The sequence below is a fragment of the Myxocyprinus asiaticus genome, chromosome 1, assembly GCF_019703515.2.
Source record: "Myxocyprinus asiaticus isolate MX2 ecotype Aquarium Trade chromosome 1, UBuf_Myxa_2, whole genome shotgun sequence".
Lineage (NCBI taxonomy): Eukaryota > Metazoa > Chordata > Actinopteri > Cypriniformes > Catostomidae > Myxocyprinus > Myxocyprinus asiaticus.
The window spans coordinates 38,072,678-38,090,265 of NC_059344.1; the positions used below are offsets into that span (position 1 = coordinate 38,072,678).

Below are 17,588 nucleotides of genomic sequence, written 5' to 3' on the forward strand. Positions count from 1 at the left end.
CAATTTTATATGTACGAATCATATGCAATCTAAAGGACTGTGGTTATTTATATAATAATTATATTAGTAGATAGAATGTGCCCCCTTTGTTTTTTCTTGATATTTTTAAAGCATTATAAAGTGAATCTGGACTTTATATGCATCAAACATTCATGTCTTGTGCATGCGCTCTTTATATGTACAGCAGGGTTTAACCATGGATTTAACAAATAATAAATATTTGTCCTGCATAAAGTGAGATTTTGTCCAATATATATATTAGATGAAATCATGTTTAATGATCCTAAAACAAATACAAATTATTTAATTCACAAATTACACTGCCTTCGTTAAAAAAAGTTTTTTTCTAATGAACAATCATTAATAGATTTTTTTCTCTGCGCATGAATGCAGCAAGCGATGTTGAAGATGTTATCTGCAACCACTAATCTAGAGTCAGTTCCCTATCTGTCACTCACTCGACGTTGGTGTCGATGTAGTGACACTAGGGGTCACTCTTGGGAGCCCGAGACACCTCTGGTCTTTGATAAAAGGCCAATGAAAATTGTCGAGTGGTATTTGCATGCCACTCCCCCGAACATACGGGTATAAAAGGAGCTGGTATGCAACCACTCATTCAGATTTTCTCTTCGGAGCCGAACGGTCATGCTCATTGAGCTGAATACTACTGTTCATTCACCTGCTGGATCTGACGGCGCATTTCAGCGGCTTCTCCCTCCTCTGCACTGGTGCACTGCAGAGAACGCCCCTGGGCGCTTCGGCAGAAAAACTAGAGAGTATATTTTCTGAAAGAGCATTTTTCCCCTCTAAAAGAGTATATATTTCTCTAAAAGAGCGCACACACGGAACGTCTTTTTAAAGACGCGTCTTTTTAAAGATGCTTTTCCGATTGTGTGTTATTCCTGGTTGTGCTCGTTATCTCTCGCCTTCTAACGGTCACGATCACTGTCTTTCGTGTCTGGGCACTGCTCACGCGGAGACAGCCTTCATGGATGGTCACATTCTCATTGCGAGAATGTGTCCATGGCAACGTTGCGGTCGCGGCTCGCCTTCGTAAGGAAGCGAGCCACCCCAGAGGCTCCCGCCTCGGTCCTTTTACCCACGGGTTTGAGGCCAGCGCGGCTAGCACTGGGGGCGATTTGGGGACCCCAATGGGACCGCCTCCGCCGGGTATCCCCCCGCGGAACTCCCATTCCCCAGCACGCTCGTCTGCCCCGATCGGGCTTCCGGGGTGAGTCCGCCGGCTCGTCTCACCGCGAGTTCGACCTCTTATTCGGAGCCCGCGAAAGTGATGAGCTCTCGAGCGCAGCATCGGAGAGCGGGCTCGTCCAGTCGGAAGCCTCGGCTGGGCTCCTCCCTTCGGGGTCGATCGCCCAGTCACAGGCTGACGCGGAGATGACGACATGCTTTCCCGGACAGCTGCGTACTTTCACGTCTCGATCCTTCCTCGACACAGACCCTTCCTGCGGTTTGCGTTCGAGGGTCAGGCATATCGGTACAAGTCCTCCCTTTCGGCCTGTCCCTGTCTCCTCGCGTCTTTACGAAGATCGCAGAGGCTGCCCTTGCCCCGTTAAGGGAGGTGGGCATTCGCATTCTCAACTATCTCGACGACTGGCTAATCCTAGCTCACTCTCGAGACGGGTTATGCGCACACAGGGACCTGGTGCTCTCACACCTCAGCCGACTAGGGCTTCGGGTCAGCTGGGAAAAGAGCAAGCTCCTCCCGGTTCAGAGCATCTCTTTTCTCGGTTTGGAGTTGGACTCAGTCTCCTTGACGGCGCACCTTACGAATGAGCACGCCCAGTCGGTGCTGGCCTGTTTGAAGGCGTTCAAACAGAAAACAGCGGTTCCACTGAAACATTTTCAGAGGCTCCTGGGGCATATGGCGTCCTCGGCGGTGGCCACCCCGCTCGGGTTGATGCATATGAGGCCGCTTCAGCACTGGCTCCAGACTCGAGTCCCGAGACGGGCATGGCGCCACGGGACACACCGCGTGGCCATTACGTCGGTCTGTCACCGTCTTTTCAGCCCTTGGACCGACCTCTCGTTTCCACGAGCAGGTGTTCCGCTAGAACTGGTCTCCAGGCGTGTCGTGGCCACGACAGACGCCTCCAAAATGGGCTGGGGCGCTGTTGGCAACGGGCACGCAGCTGCCGGCCTCTAGACGGGTCCGCAGCTGCGTTGGCACATCAACTGCCTCGAGTTACTGGCAATTCTGCTCGCCCTGCGGAGGTTCCGGCCGTTGATCCAGGGCAAGCACGTGCTAGTTCGGACAGACAGCACGGCAGCGGTAGCATATGTCAACCGCCAAGGCGGTCTGCGCTCCCGCTGTATGTCATAACTCGCCCGCCGTCTCCTCCAACGGAGTTAGCAGCACCAAGTCGCTGCAAGCCACTCACATCCCGGGCAACCTCAACACTTCGGCGGACGCGCCGTAAAAACAGGTTACCTTCAAGGGAGAGTGGAGACTCCACCTTCAGGTGGTCCAGCTGATTTGGAGTCGATTCAGTCAGACACAGGTGCACCTGTTCGCCTCCCAAGAATCCTCCCACTGCCCGCTCTGGTACGCCCTCACCGAGGCCTTCCTCGGCATAGACACGCTGGCACACAGCTGGTCCCCTGGCATTCGCAAATATGCGTTTTCCCCAGTGAGCCTGCTCGCACAGACCCTGTGCAAGGTCAGGGAGAACGAGGAGAAGGTCGTCCTGGTAAGCACCCTACTGGCCCGCCCAGACGTGGTGCTCGGACCTCACGCTCCTCGTGACAGTTCCCCCCGGGCAAATTCCCCTGAGAATGGCCCTTCTTTCTCAGGGAAGGGGCACCATCCGGCACCCGCACCCAGACCTCTGGAATCTCCATGTCTGGCCCCTGGACGGGACGCAGAAGACCTAAGCTGTCTCCCACCTGCGGTGGTAGACACATTCACTCAGGCTAGGGCTCCCTCTACGAGGCGCCTGTATGCCTTTAAGTGGTGTCTGTTCGCTAAGTGGTGTTCTTCCCATCAGGAAGACCCCCAGAGGTGCGCAGTCAGATCAGTGCTTTCCTTCCTGCAAGAGAGGTTGGAAGGGAGGCTGTCCCCTTCCACCTTGAAGGTGTACGTTGCTGCCATAGCAGCACACCATGACGCAGTCGACGGTGAGTCCTTAGGGAAGCATGATCTGATCATCAGGTTCCTAAGAGGCGCCAGGAGGCTGAATCCCTCCAGGCCAAGCCTTGTTCCCTCATCGGACCTCTGTAGTTTTTCAGGGTCTACAGAGAGCCCCCTTTGAGTTTTGCAGTCAGCCGGGCTTAAGGCACTCTCCTTGAAGACTGCCCTCCTGACTGCGCTCACTTCCATCAAGAGGGTAGGTGACCTGCAAGCGTTCTCTGTCAGCGAAACGTGCCTGGAGTTCGGTCCGGGCTATTCTCACGTGATCCTGAGACCCCCGACCGGGCTATGTGCCCAAGGTTCCCACCACTCCTTTTAGAGACCAGGTGGTGAACCTGCAAGCGCTGCCCCAGGAGGAGGCAGACCCAGCCCTGGCGTTGCTGTGTCCGGTGCGCGCTTTGCGCATCTATTTGGATCGCACGCAGAGCTTTAGACTCTCTGAGCAGCTCTTTGTCTGCTTCGGTGCACAGCGGAAAGGAAGCGCTGTCTCCAAGCAGAGGATCGCCCACTGGCTCATTGACGCCATAACTATGGCATGTCTCGCCCAAAACATGCCGCCCCCGGTAGGGCTACGAGCCCATTCTACTCGTGGTGTAGCGGCTTCTTGGGCCCTGGCCAGAGGTGCCTCTCTAACAGACATTGCAGAGCAGCGGGCTGGGCAACACCCAACACCTTTGCAAGGTTCTACAACCTCCGGGTGGAACCGGTTTCGTCCCAGGTAGTGGCACGCAACACAAGCGGATAAGCCCGGGATAGCCGGCCGGGTGTATTGCTTGCACATAGCGCCTTCCACCTCCTTTTGAGCTGAAGACGTGCGCTGTTAATTCCCAGTAGTGTTCACAAAGGTTGTTCCCTGGTTGACTTCCTCCGAGCCCTGTGGCAGTCCAGTTTTCGGAGAGACTCGCTGCCGGCCCAGTACACGCGCTAACTAAGAGCCCGGTACTGGGGTAGGTGCTCCGCATGTGGCGGTTCCCTGTAAGGCTAACCCCATGCGATCTATATCTTCCGCTAGTTCGTTTCCCTACTGGCAAACTGCGTCTTCCTTGGGCAGAGCCCCTCAGTCTCCATGTTGTAGTAACTCCTCCCCCATTGGGTAGGATCTACCTTGAAGGCTCTCCACATGGTTGGAAAGACCATGTGATGTATTCTTCCACTTAAATATCCCCCCTCTCTTGGGGCGAGGTGTGGTCTCCGCGGTGTCCTCCCCTTGGGAGGGACACCCCCCGACTAGACCTGGCGGCCCAGTCGGATAATCCCCCTTCTTTTTTAGGGAGTGGAAAAAGAGAAGGGGAAAGAGGCCATGACTGGGTTAAGCCTGTCTCTATCTCTGGGTAGTCGACTTGTCCCCAAAAAGGGCCGTTCGACACTCATAACTGTGTTGGGGGAGGTTACGTGTCGACCTGGTGTGCTGGCTATGAGGCACACAGCAAGTCTGCCCACCACACACCGCCAGTTCACGTAACACAGTTCAGCCTTGTGGCGTTTTGTATAGGGACCCCTAGTGTCACTACATCGACACCAACGTCGAGTGAGTGACAGATAGGGAACGTCATGGTTACTGGTGTAACCTCCGTTCCCTGATGGAGGGAACGAGACGTTGGTCCCTCCTGCCACAACGCTGAACTACCCGCTGAAATGGCCGGACCTTATATCGGCTCCTCAGCGTAAAACCTGAATGAGTGGTTGCATACCAGCTCCTTTTATACCCGTATGTTCGGGGGAGTGGCATGCAAATACCACTCGCCAATTTTCATTGGCCTTTTATCAAAGACCAGAGGTGTCTCGGGCTCCCAAGAGTGACCCCTAGTGTCACTACATCGACACCAACGTCTCGTTCCCTCCATCAGGGAACGGAGGTTACACCAGTAACCATGACGTTTTTTACATTTCACTTCTTGTTAAGGTGTTGATTTGGCTTTGGGAAACTGACCAGCATTTATGTGCCACTTTATCCCGAAGCAGAAATCGAAAGCAACAGGTAGTTGTTTAAGTGAGATAATTCCGCTATGAAATTCTCTATGCGAGTAAATCCTTACTAATCAAATGATCAGTTGTACAATAGAGGCATGAAAGCAGAATGCTCCGCCTGCAAATTAGGACACACTGATCTGCAAGATCATACATGTTTATTGGTTTTGATGCAGGGATTTTTGTGTGTGTTCGCTGGGATTGAAGGAAAAATGCTTTGCCAATATACAGTATTATTAAGCTTACATATTCAATTGAGAGTGATCTAACGTTCGCAACCCTGCAGAACCGGGCTTGCATCTAGCTGGCAGCTGCACTGACATGATGGCAAAACAATAAGATACATTACTTATCTATTAATTTATTAATTACTTATCTATTAAATAATAGTAATTAATAGTAGTGTAGCCTACTAGCTCACCTTTTGCTGCACTACCATGTTTGCGTAGCACATCCTCGTGCTCTCTGGCAATGTGACACGTACGATTCCAAAAGGAATATTTTCTAATTCTCACAGTCTCTCCACACTCCATTTTGATTTCCTTGTTCTTAGCTTTGATTTATACTTTGCATTTATTTAGGTTATAAGGTTTGCAAATTCACTAAAACAATGTTAGAGCTCCATAACATCAGGCCTATTGCTTATTTCACAGATTCCCAAACCAGTATATCACAAAGTGCATTCTGGGTTGAGCGAGCGGCACCGAGCGGCCTGAGCGAGCGGAGCGTAATCTTCAAAAAGGCACTCTCCGTTCAGGTGAAATTATCACCGCTCCTCTCCGCTCACATGCTCTAGAAGTGAATGGGGACAATGAAAGTTAATGTGGCCAATTTTTGGAGGGTTTATACACAGAAATTTGAAGCTTATAATTGTATAAAAACACTTTCATTTATTCTTCTGTATTATTTGAGCTGTAAAGGTGCTTAAATGGTAATTTTTACAGTCATTTTAGTGTTTTAGGGTTTGTTGACATTACATTGTCATGGTAACAAAGTTGTAAAATTGGCTAAAACTTTACACAGAAAAGTAAGCAATTTTATCACATTAAAATCATGTTTACACACATATTGTTTACGTCTTGGGCTATACTAAAAAGTGAGTATTTTAATGTTCACTGTGGAGGCGAGAGCATGGTTGAGCATTCATCTGGGGTAGAGAGGAAGCAGTAAGGGTTTTTACCTGAGTTGAATTGCTGGTAATTGCTGTTTCTTTGTTCACAGTGAGAGACGGGGGAAATAAAAGAGGCCAGACCTCAGAGTGAGAGAGGGAGAGCCCAGCTGAAGCTTCAAGTTTGTTGGCAGCTGCCAGTCCCACTAAATATAACATTTGAGTATAGTAGCGTTTATATGAAGCTTTACGGTTATGCAGTCAAGCGAATGTGTTTTTGTGTGAAGAATAAAATTACCTTTGAGTTGGATTTGCCATCTCCCGCTTCCTTATTCCTCTAATCTGTTACACTGGTGCCGAATCCCAGCATTAGAGGAAGAAGTATACGCTTTCATGGAGCCGTCGCCACTGAAGGAAGTCTTCCGGTCCCTTGCCAGCATCCATCAGGGTCAACACCAGGCCCTCATGGAGCTTTGGAGAGAGCAGCAACAGCGCTTTGAGATGCTCCTTTGGTCCCAGGAGGAGGACCGGCAGGTGCTGTGGAGCTTGGTACCCTGGGAGGGGGGCGGCACTGGCAGCAGCACACCCCCACGTGTTGCCAACCAAGATGGGGCCTCAAGATGATCTGGAGGCCTACCTTGAGCTCTTTGAGCACACCGCCGAAGCTCTGAAATGGCCGCCGGAACAGTGGGTGTTCCATCTTTTGCCGCTGCTGACTGGGGAATCCCAGATCGCGGCACAACAGCTTCCGGTCACCAACCTCCTGGACTACTCGGTGCTGAAGAAGTCCATCTTGCAACAGGTCGGCCGCAGCCCAGAAGAACATCGCCAGTGTTTCTGTTCCTTAACGCAGTGCACGGCTGGCCACCAGTTCTCTTTTGCTCAGCAGCTCCGTGATGTCTGCTGGCGGTGGGTACTGGCCAAGGAGGACAGCAACCCTGAGGATGTCATCAGCCTGGTGGTGCTGGAGCAGTTCATCTCTCGGTTGCCAAAGGGGACGGACGAGTGGGTCCAGTGCCACCAGCCAACGTTGCTGGACGAAGTGATTCAGCTGGCGGAAGACCATCTGGCAGTGTATTCGGGGGTCGGCGCACCCCACGCCCTTCCCCCCTCTAAGGTCCCCCCCCCTTCCTTCTGTCCTGTTCTGTATCTCCGGAAATGAGGGAACATTCCCCAGTCATGGTGGTTCTCTGCTTCCACAAAACTGTCTCCCCCCTCTCTTCATCCCAGGTGAAGGAGTTCATTGCTACGAGTGTGGCCGGAAGGCTTGGACCGGTCTGCTGGAGTTGCAGGGAGCTGGGTCATGTTTGAGAGCAGTTCCCGGTAATGGAGGTGGGGGCCTTGATCCGGATCCCTGACACCCCACAGACCACCCCCGAGTGAGCAGGGATGTACCAAATACCTGTGAGTATTAAGGGGAGTACATACCAAGCCTTGGTGGATTCAGGTTGTAATCAAACCTCCATTCATCAATGCTTGGTTCAAAATGGGGCATTGGAGGTAAATAATCAGATGAAGGTGAGGTGTGTGCATGGAGACATACATGATCATCCTATAGTGACTGTCACAGTAATATTCCGGGGACAAAAGCATAATATTGAGGCGGTGGTTAGTCCTTGCCTCACCCATCAGCTAATTTTGGGAAATAATTGGCTAGCTTTTCAATCACTATTGAAGGGGTTGTGTGTGGATGGGTCCGATGAGAAAGTAAACTGTGTGGGATGTGCGAAGCACTGGCTGGGAAGGTGTTGCCTGGGCCATCTGCGGCTGCTCCGCATCAGGCTGATGCTGGGAAAGGTGAGATGTCATCCTCCCCCGCCCATAGGGAATTCCTGGTAGGGGATTTCCCACTAGAGCAGTTGTAAGACGAATTCCTGAAGCACGCGTTTGACCAAGTGAAAGTGATTGATGGTCACTGTCTCCAGCCAGGCATTGCACTCACATATCCATATTTTTCAATTATAGAGGATCGGTTGTATAGAGTGACACAGGACACTCGGACAAAAAAATTTACAACCCAGTTGTTGATATCAAAGAGCCGTCAGGAAATGTTATTCCAAGCGGCTAATCATAATCCGATGGCAGGTTACTTGGGACAGTATAGCTCAGCTGCGGGAGTTTGCACAGGGAGATAAAGTACTCGTATTGCTGCCCACATCGAGCTTGAAATTACTCACCAAGTGGCAAGGGCCCTTTGAGGTCACACGGCAAGTTGGGGAAGTCGATTATCAGGTAGTGCGTATGGATAGGGGTGGGGCATGTCAGATTTACCACCTCAACCTACTAAAACCATGGAGAGAGGTGGTCCCTGTATCCTTGGTGACAGTAGTTCCAGAGAGGGAGGAGCTTGGACCGGAGGTGAATCTAAAAGCCAATCAATTCACCCCGGTCCCTTGTGGAGACCACCTCACACCGTCACAACGTACGGAGGTTGCCAGGTTGCAAAATAATTTCTCTGACGTGTTCTCGCCTCTCCTCGGCCACACTAATCTCAAGACCCAAGACCAAAAAGGAGGTGAGACATTTCCTGGGGCTGGCTGGCTATTATCAAAGGTTTGTGCCTAATTATTCGGATGTCACCAGCCCACTGACTGATTTCACTAAAAAGGGAGCTCCAGATCCAGTCCAGTGGATGAAGCCGTGCCAACAAACATTCACGCAGGTAAAAGCTGCACTGTGTGGCGGTCTGCTTCTGCATTCCCCTGACTTCTCTCTCCCTTTTGTTTTGCAGACGGACGCATCGGACAGGGGGCTGAGTGCGATACTGTCCCAAGTGGTGGAGGGGGAGGAGCGCCTGGTACATTAGTCAGAAGCTCTCTATGAGAGAGACAAATTACAGCACCATACAGAAGGAGTGCTTGGCCATCAAGTGGGCGGTCCTCACTCTCCGCTACTATTTGCTGGGACGAGCATTCACCCTCTGTTCGGACCATGGTTGAGCGTTCGACTGGGGGAGAGAGGAAGTGGTAAGGGTTTTCACCTGAGATGAATTGCTGTTTCTTTGTTCACAGTGTGAGACGGGGGAAATAAAAGGGGCCAGACCTCAAAGCGAGAGAGGGAAAGCCCAGCTGAAGCTTTGAGTGTGTTGGCGGCTGCCAGTCCCACTAAATATAGCGTTTGAGTGTTTATATATGAGCTTTACCATTACGCAGTCAAGCGAAAAAAATTTGTGTGAAGAATAAAATTACCTTTGAGTTGGAATCGACGTCTCCCGCTTCCTCATTCCACAAACCTATTCACAAATTGGCCCCCATTCATTTCTATTGTAAGTGCCTCACTGTAACCCAGTGTCAAAATAAAAATGATTGGTACTCAACATTAGACCACAAATGCTGTCGATTGACCTTAACTGGTATTGAACCTGGAACATTCCTTTGATCTGAATTAAAATGTTTACATTTCTTGTAAAAACTCTAAAATTCAATTAAGGGTAATGAATTAATTTGAGTGTATAAAGTAATCTATTATTTTAATCAGGTTTAACAACCGCTTCCAGCAGGATGATGAGGCTACATGCATTTATTTTTCAATCCACAAAATATATTTTTGTGATACTAAATGGTAAATAGACTGTAATACAAATTTTACTGATGGGTTACCTTTTAAATTTTTTCCTTTAAGATTACTTCATAAGATTTTAATATATATAACTAATACTGAAACATAGAAATAACCATTCTTTCCCCACTTAGCTGAAAAATTATTTACATAAACTACTCATCTACTGAAAAAAGTGATGCATATTATTTTTACTTATTTTCAAGATTGATGTTGTTCCACCACACTGAAAGCAAAAGAAGAAGAAGAAGAAAAGAACAAAACGCCCAAATAAGCCCCAATATTTTTTTTTTACAAATACAAATATAAATCAGTAGTCAGTAGAAGTTGTAATAGTTTGGGTAATGTGGCATAAGAGGCAGACTTTGAAGAAGAACAAAAATAGGGAAAACGCTTAGTTTTGCTAATTTTGCCATATAACCCAAAACATTACCAAACACCCCATAACCACAAACTACACCTACTGTGTGATTAGAGGCTACAGCCTAGGCATTCTGAATCATGCAGATCTACAGAAACTCACTACTTGGCCACTACCAACAGTACATTGTTGGCAATCAACAATGCACTGCCCAACAGAGCAAAATGGGGAAAGATTTCACTATATCAATGAGACAATTTTCAAAGACATTCCTTGGGGACAAGTAACTTAAAAATAGAGTATACTTTATTTCGGCGAGCAGTGATCTTCAACTCTGTTGAGAGTCCTGTTTTGTTTGAATAGGGGGAGTACATTGTTGGAAATCAACAATGGTGATGGTGAGCCTCAGGGTCTGATGTAAGTCTCAGGTACCTTGTTCACAGTTTGTGCTAACTGTGGGTTTCAAAGGGCTAACAGGGAAGGGGAACAGGGAGTTTGCAGTGCCTGGAGAGATTGTTACACAATGTTACACTTAACCTGATATAGCATACTAATATTTTGCTATGTTGTGCATATCAGTGCTTTTCTGTTCGGTTCTGTTCCAGTGAATTCTTTAATATTCTCTAGATTTATTGTACTTAAGTGACATGCTGCCATTGTTTTCATGCTGTATACATATGCTGAGGGAAAATTACTCTTGAAGAAACAGATGTGAAGTTGAGCTTTAATTTGTGAATGGTAGTGTTACCGATGGAGATGAACAAAGAAAAGTAACCTCTGTACTCACATGTCTTGCAGCATCCATCCATGTAACTCACAACAGTGCCGCCAATCTAAGACAAGATAAAGACTTTTAAACATGTAGAAGGGGTCAATAAAGGGGCCCGTTTATTTAAGTTAGTTTAATGACTTGCTGTTTTAATTTTAGGCATGTAATGATTTTATTGTGTCTTTAGCTTTTTACAAGTTCATTTTTCAGCTTTTTGTTGTAAACAAAATCTTAATGGCAGAATAAATTGAAAGAAGTAGTTGGATTGCTTACTTTGGTCCTGACTCAGGACTTATGTCTCAGAAATAGAATGGAAACACCTTGATCTGTGTATTAATTAAATCCTCTAATGGACACTATATAACAGGGTTAATCTCCGCATCACTTTCATGTGTTTGTATGTGTTTGCTGCTACCTCTACCATGATGCAATACTTAGTTTTATGTTTATTAAGAGAGAGAATTCACCTTCATACATTCTGTCTCATTGAAGTGGGGGCAGCTGTAGTGGTGGGAGACAAGCACAGGTCCTGACAGAGTGTCTATGCAGTCATATTGCATGCAGTCAGACACCCAGCTGCGCCCTGGCTGCAGGCAAGCACACAGAGAAGATGATCACATTCACAGCAGAACAGACTATAAATGCACAGTAACACACTTTAGACCAGGGGTCGGGAACCTTTTTTCACTAAGGAGTCAATTTTTTAATTTTTGGTTGATGCATTTTTTCAAAAGAGCCATACCACAAATGAATAATTTAGTAAAAAACTCAAAAACAAAGTTTTTCAATAAAATAAAATGTTTATATTGCCCATAGACTACTCAAAAACAAACAAATATGCAAAAATTAATAGGTAACATGTTGCAATATGGAATTGAGTGTTTGTGTGGGTCTCCATAAAATTACTTTTTTTAAAAGATAGCTCCATTTGCTATCACTCAAGCAGGTGAAAAATTACTATTAGTTTACAAATTAAGAACTAAAGACAATTATAAATGTAAAGATAATTATAATAATCATCATAATAAATAAGCCTAATAAATTCGCTTGTGTTCCCAAAAAATGCTGCCAAATGTGTGTTCTTATCGAATGTGTTTGTATTGCGTTTAGGTAATACAGTTAATGCTGCCTAAAGAAAATAAAATAGAACTCAATTTTAGGTTCAAGGTGAACGTGTCTTGTTTTATTTTATGATGTAATCACTTTCGTCTTTGTTTTTTAATACAAAGATACCTGTAAATATTACTGTACCTGCAGAGTTGCGTTCACAATGTGTAAAAGCAAAACACTGTGGAAATAAAGAAAACTTAAACTCACAGCACCTCACAAGATGATCGGAGATTATTTGCAGCATTCTCATAGATTATATTATTCTTACAGATTTCAGTCGAATGAAATAGAGAAAAAAGAAGTGATAACGCTTTACATGTGCTTGTTCCACAAGACAGGGTCCCGCTGCACGCCTCTGAACAAACAGCAAATCAGACACGAGCACTGACAGCTTTTATTTTGTCTGTTCTTAAAAATATAATAAAGTGTGTTTCTTCAAGCGTGTCTTTTTGATTAACAGCATTTCTTGTCATGTGTCACTCCAAGATGTCTTACAGGTCACCCACCTATTGTGGGTAGCTGAGCAAAATTACTCGTGCATGAAATACATTTGAAGGAGGAGCTCGCGAACTGGATTGAGCCTCGTCGCATTTTGCAGGTGGCGGGTGCTATTTCACACCATGGGTGCACATAAAAAATAACAAACATTCATAAAATCGCTCGTAGAAAATGCTCTTAACTGCTAAGATCAATAGTTATTGGGAAACGAGGCCCAGAACTCTATGAATGTGCGTGTCTTGAAGCGCTTTCATTGCACTTGTGAACAGCACAGCTCACTGTGTACACATCAAATCAGACGCGCATTGGTGGCTTTTCTTTTGTCTGTTCTTCGAAATATAATCACGCATGTTTCGTCAAATGCGCGTCTTAGTGTCTTGTAATATTTCTTGTAATATATCACTTTGAGAAGTCTTACAGGTCGCCTTCCACAGTGGCTGGTACATCAGCAAAATACTCTGAATCTGCACTTGGTGGGTGTTCATTTCAAACCTTGTTCACCAGGAGTAGGCTGTACGACAAATTCGGAAGAAAGGAAATCAAAGCAGTGTCCTTGACTTCAAACTTTGCAATCGCATCCACACTTTCTGCAGGAAAATTATCTCATCATGTGTTGGTGAATGGTGAGACACCCGGCGAGCCACTTGATTTTTAACAAAGAACCACTTGTGGCTCGTGAGCCATAGGTTCCCGACCCCTGATTTAGACCATGTGCCAAACCATGAACCATCCTCGAGACAGACTCACAGACTTGACTGTCAAGTTATTTCAACCATTCAGACAATATGCCATAGATTTCTGAAAGCATGCGCTTTCTCACCACAAAACAATAAAACCACTGAGTAATATTTTATATTAAAAATAAATTTGTTTTTACAATATATATAACAAAGTGGCTTGCAGGGGTGTAAATTACTGCATTACATATTCAAACTTTATTAGTATAATAATAGTTAAATGTCAAACAACTATAACATGATCTTCTGCTGAATTTAAAATTGTACATAGTTTCATGATATTGGTTTCAGCTAACATCTGACTTGTTCTATTAGCCTTTTTCACATGAATCGGAAACTACGTCACTGCAGGGTAAAGCTACTTCCGCTACGGCTTTGCGGCTATTACTTCAGTATAAATTTGCCTCGAATAACAATTCTTACCTCTTCCGTATGGTCTGTTTTCCGATGAGTCACAATATAATGTACACAGAAATGTTTTATCATATTTGCCCAACTGATTCGGCTACTCAGGCTGCAGTCTCTTTTGAGTTTATATGCTCAAATGCAGCGCTGGTATGGAGACCTCGCGTCACCGTATCACAAGAACTTAATTTTAAAAAGCTTGATATACTCCCAGCACAGATGCAAAAATACAAATAGAATTCACTGTCTCATTGAACCTCGTATTAAACTCCCAAAAATGTTAAATGCAGTATATATATATATAAATAATCAAATGAATGAAACCAAGTCATCCTGTCAAATTTACCTATTTTCATAAATTATATTAAATACACAATGTACATTAACCCCACCATTCCTGTAACAGAGCAGCAGAGAGCAATAAGGAACTGTGCAATAAACAATGTATTTTATACTGATTATAACAATATTAACGTGTGCAAAGTGGAGTAAGCACTACATCGGATATTGCAGCGCGGATTTACATAGTAAGAACATACATTTCTCAAAAACAGTCTCATGATAAAACAGCCTTGTCTCACGAAAGGGATATTTTTCTGAACATTTCACAGTCATGGTTCCAATCTTTTACTTATAGGGATCATAAAATTACTATGAAAAAAAAAAAATCTTATTTTAAAATTTGAACCGTGTGCTATGTAAAAGACTATGTAGAGAACAATGAAGCCAAGGTTTGGCTTCATTGTATAAAATACACAGCGTTTAATGAATATCCCGAATGACAAACATGAACTTTTCCATACTCAGTTTTATGATGACGTCAAGTGCATGTGAATGAGATGAAATATCAGATAGAGAGATGGCAGAAGTGTCTCTGTTTATAAAAGTATCCATGGTGCGAGCGATCAGACGTGATTTTTCCGGCCCTGCTTCTCATTCTGGAGCTGCACAGGTGTGTGAGAGAGCAGAGCTGGTTGCCAATGATTTTCTCTGCACACGTGAAACAGACACGGTGAATAACGATGAGAATTTATTATCTTATTTATCTTAATGATATAGTTATTTATTACTGGTGTAGTCTAAGACCAGTAGCAGCTTGAATATCACAGTGAATATGCTGGATTCACTCACATTATGCCTTCCTTAAAGTTGTCAGAATGTTAATTAGAGCTCTGTAGAGTCGCATAAAGTCAGATCAAATATTTACACCCTATTTAATTTGTGTGAAGACTTTGATTTCAACAGATTTTGCTCACGTTTCAATGGCCGTTGTTGATCCCGGAAGTAAGTTTACCCTGCGAGGGCCATCCCCGGAAGTGAGAAACACGGAAGTGTGAAAATATTGCCTTACATAGTCAAGACATTGAGACTGTGATTAAACAGGTTGCTTTTTAAAGTTTGTGCATCAAATGTATTGAGAAAAAAGTTCATGAGAAAACCTCCACTGTCCTTTGATTTCAGCAGTCAATTCAAAGCAGTTTAAAGAAAAACTTTCACTTTTTCTTTCACTCAAGTATGCTTTTGGCTAGATACTTTTCACTGGGTTAACGTTTGACACAGTAACCATATTTAACTGAAGTATAATTCCTCAGTACTTTTTACTCCTCTAGAGGCTTGATTACATTCGATTATTATTGGCCTGGCGTCAAACAATAGAAAGCAAAACAGACCACAAGTGAGTGGAGATCAGAATTATTTGCTGAATATCACCTTGTACATAGTTACAGATCCATTGTCACTCTGGTGCAGGCAGGAGATGTTCTTACACACCCCACAGCAGCTGCTGTGGTCTTTAGGAGGGATGTAAATTTGGTTCTGTTAAACAGATAACACACAGTTAGTAGGCATGTTTGTGTTTGGCTTGTGTGTGTGTGCCTTTGTGTACCTTAAATACTCACAGGCTGGCAGCGTGCAGTGCAGTTAGTGCTGGTTGCTTTGAAGACATAGAAACCTGTGGCAGAGTCCAGAGTGTGTGTGCATTGTGTAGTGTAACACACACCCTGTTCACGTTGCTCGACCATTGTCTGTCCCGGCCGCATCACTCCCCTTTGCCCATCCACACACACTGCCTCTCTCACTACACACACACACACACACACACACACACACACACACACAAATATGCAATGAGATACAGACATGCATTAGATAATAAAAAAAACACTCTGAGGTACAGTATATTAGGAGTAATTCCAATTTGGGCAATTTCACTGAATGTGGAACACAATTATTTCAAATGTGTAAGGAGCTGTTCTCACAGAATGTCTTTTTTCTTGCATTCATCTGCTCTGTTTTGATATGTAAACATGTGGCTAATGGACATACTGTATTTGATCATTGCAATGCATCTCGCTGCTTTTTAAGGGTTTCAGTTTTAGTCTGTTCCATTCTGTGTGAACGGCTCCTGAGTAGTTCAGACAGAAGTGTATTCTCACCACACATGAATTGTTTACAGCTACACTGGTTTTCTGGATCAGACAGAAATGATCTGTCTAACTTCATACTCTCCCCCTACAACACAAAACACCTCATATCAGATATAACCCAACCAATCTAACAAGAGCCTGATCAGACACAAATGGACAACAAAAGTAAATAAATCATGATTTGGATATATATTAAAATCTGAATGAAATGACAGAGCGCTGAAGACTCACCAAAGAACATTTAGGGCGAATTATTTTCTCACATGCGCATTCTGAGATAGAGAAGAGCTTTAGTCATTTTCAAGATCACACACATGCACACTCAAAACAGATCTACATTCTGTTTCATTAGCACACATTCACAGACACACACAAATTGCACACAAAACACATACTCTTAGACTGATACATATGAAAAAAAAATACTTGTCAACTTAGATCATATTTTAGAGCAGCTCACCACATGTCTGTGCTGGACAACACTGTTCTGGAATCCTTGAGGAAACTAAAGCCATGCCAACTGGACATGTGACCTCTAAACATCGAGAGGTCTCACACACTGCATGCATACACACAAACGGTTACAGTAAGACTTCACAATTTAGTTCAGTGTATGTTGTCTTTTCAAGGTAACCTTTTGGTGATTCATTTGTAGAACTTTAAGGTTGTCAATATTTATGTGAACATTAATTTATAAAGCAGTATATGAGTGCAGGCTGCTTGTTCTCCTGTGGATGTACAATACAGAATAATGCTTCATAAACTTCTCCAACAGTAAATGGCTCATCATTAGTTCCACAACTTTCTCACTATCCATTGTTGGATGCATTTACCACTGAGAATAAAAATGATAAATGCTTTTGGATGTTTATACATGTGTTTGTGTGTACTTACAGCAGTGATAAACTGGGCAGCAGCGTTCCGTGCTGTTTGTGTCCACGATCAGGAGTTCTCCATCTTGACACACGGGAGCTCCCTCCGAACATTTGTCACAAACTAAAACACAATAACGGACACACAAAATGAACAAAACAATCAACTGTAAGTCAGGTTAAAATTTGTAGTACATTACATGGATTAATACAGTAAAGGCAGGAAAGAGGTGAGTTAAGGCTGAGATCAAATAATTAGTGTGTGAATTAGTTTTAAATGAAAAAAGAAAAAAAAAATTGAAGAACACTGAAGCCTCTCTGCAGATGTGTGCAGGAGTTCAGATTTAGGTATAGCTTACTTTAGGTGCCACAGCCTAAATCTATTGATTAAATATTTATAGATAATAATTACTCACTGCAGATGTGGGCCAAACAGCAGCTGCCTTCAGCACGAGTGGCGATTAATATCTGATCCTCTCGACAATCAGGGATGTCCAAGACACACTGATCAGGATCACACTCTACAGAGAGCACAGTGGCATTGAACGAACATGCACACATAAGCACAATATCATGCTTAGTCACACTGAAACATAAAAGTACATAGCCCCAAATACATAAACTAGTG

The 17,588-nt window shown here is 44.7% G+C and overlaps 1 protein-coding gene across 2 annotated transcripts in view; it reads right to left on the reverse strand.

Annotated features, from left to right (window-relative positions):
* The window catches only part of LOC127447046 (otogelin-like), a 98,675-nt gene that overhangs the window by 16,879 nt on the left and 64,208 nt on the right, over window positions 1–17,588 (reverse strand). The window contains exons 46-54 of one of the 2 annotated variants that reach the window (XM_051708574.1): window positions 17,377–17,481; window positions 16,983–17,084; window positions 16,549–16,647; window positions 16,320–16,360; window positions 16,098–16,173; window positions 15,561–15,739; window positions 15,373–15,477; window positions 11,380–11,499; window positions 10,931–10,976 (exon numbers count right to left, since the gene is read on the reverse strand). In XM_051708574.1, coding sequence (XP_051564534.1) covers window positions 10,931–10,976; window positions 11,380–11,499; window positions 15,373–15,477; window positions 15,561–15,739; window positions 16,098–16,173; window positions 16,320–16,360; window positions 16,549–16,647; window positions 16,983–17,084; window positions 17,377–17,481 — 873 coding nt within the window. Of the gene's footprint in view, window positions 1–10,930; window positions 10,977–11,379; window positions 11,500–15,372; window positions 15,478–15,560; window positions 15,740–16,097; window positions 16,174–16,319; window positions 16,361–16,548; window positions 16,648–16,982; window positions 17,085–17,376; window positions 17,482–17,588 lie in introns of those variants that run through there. The other variant, XM_051708660.1, reaches the window with a different exon arrangement.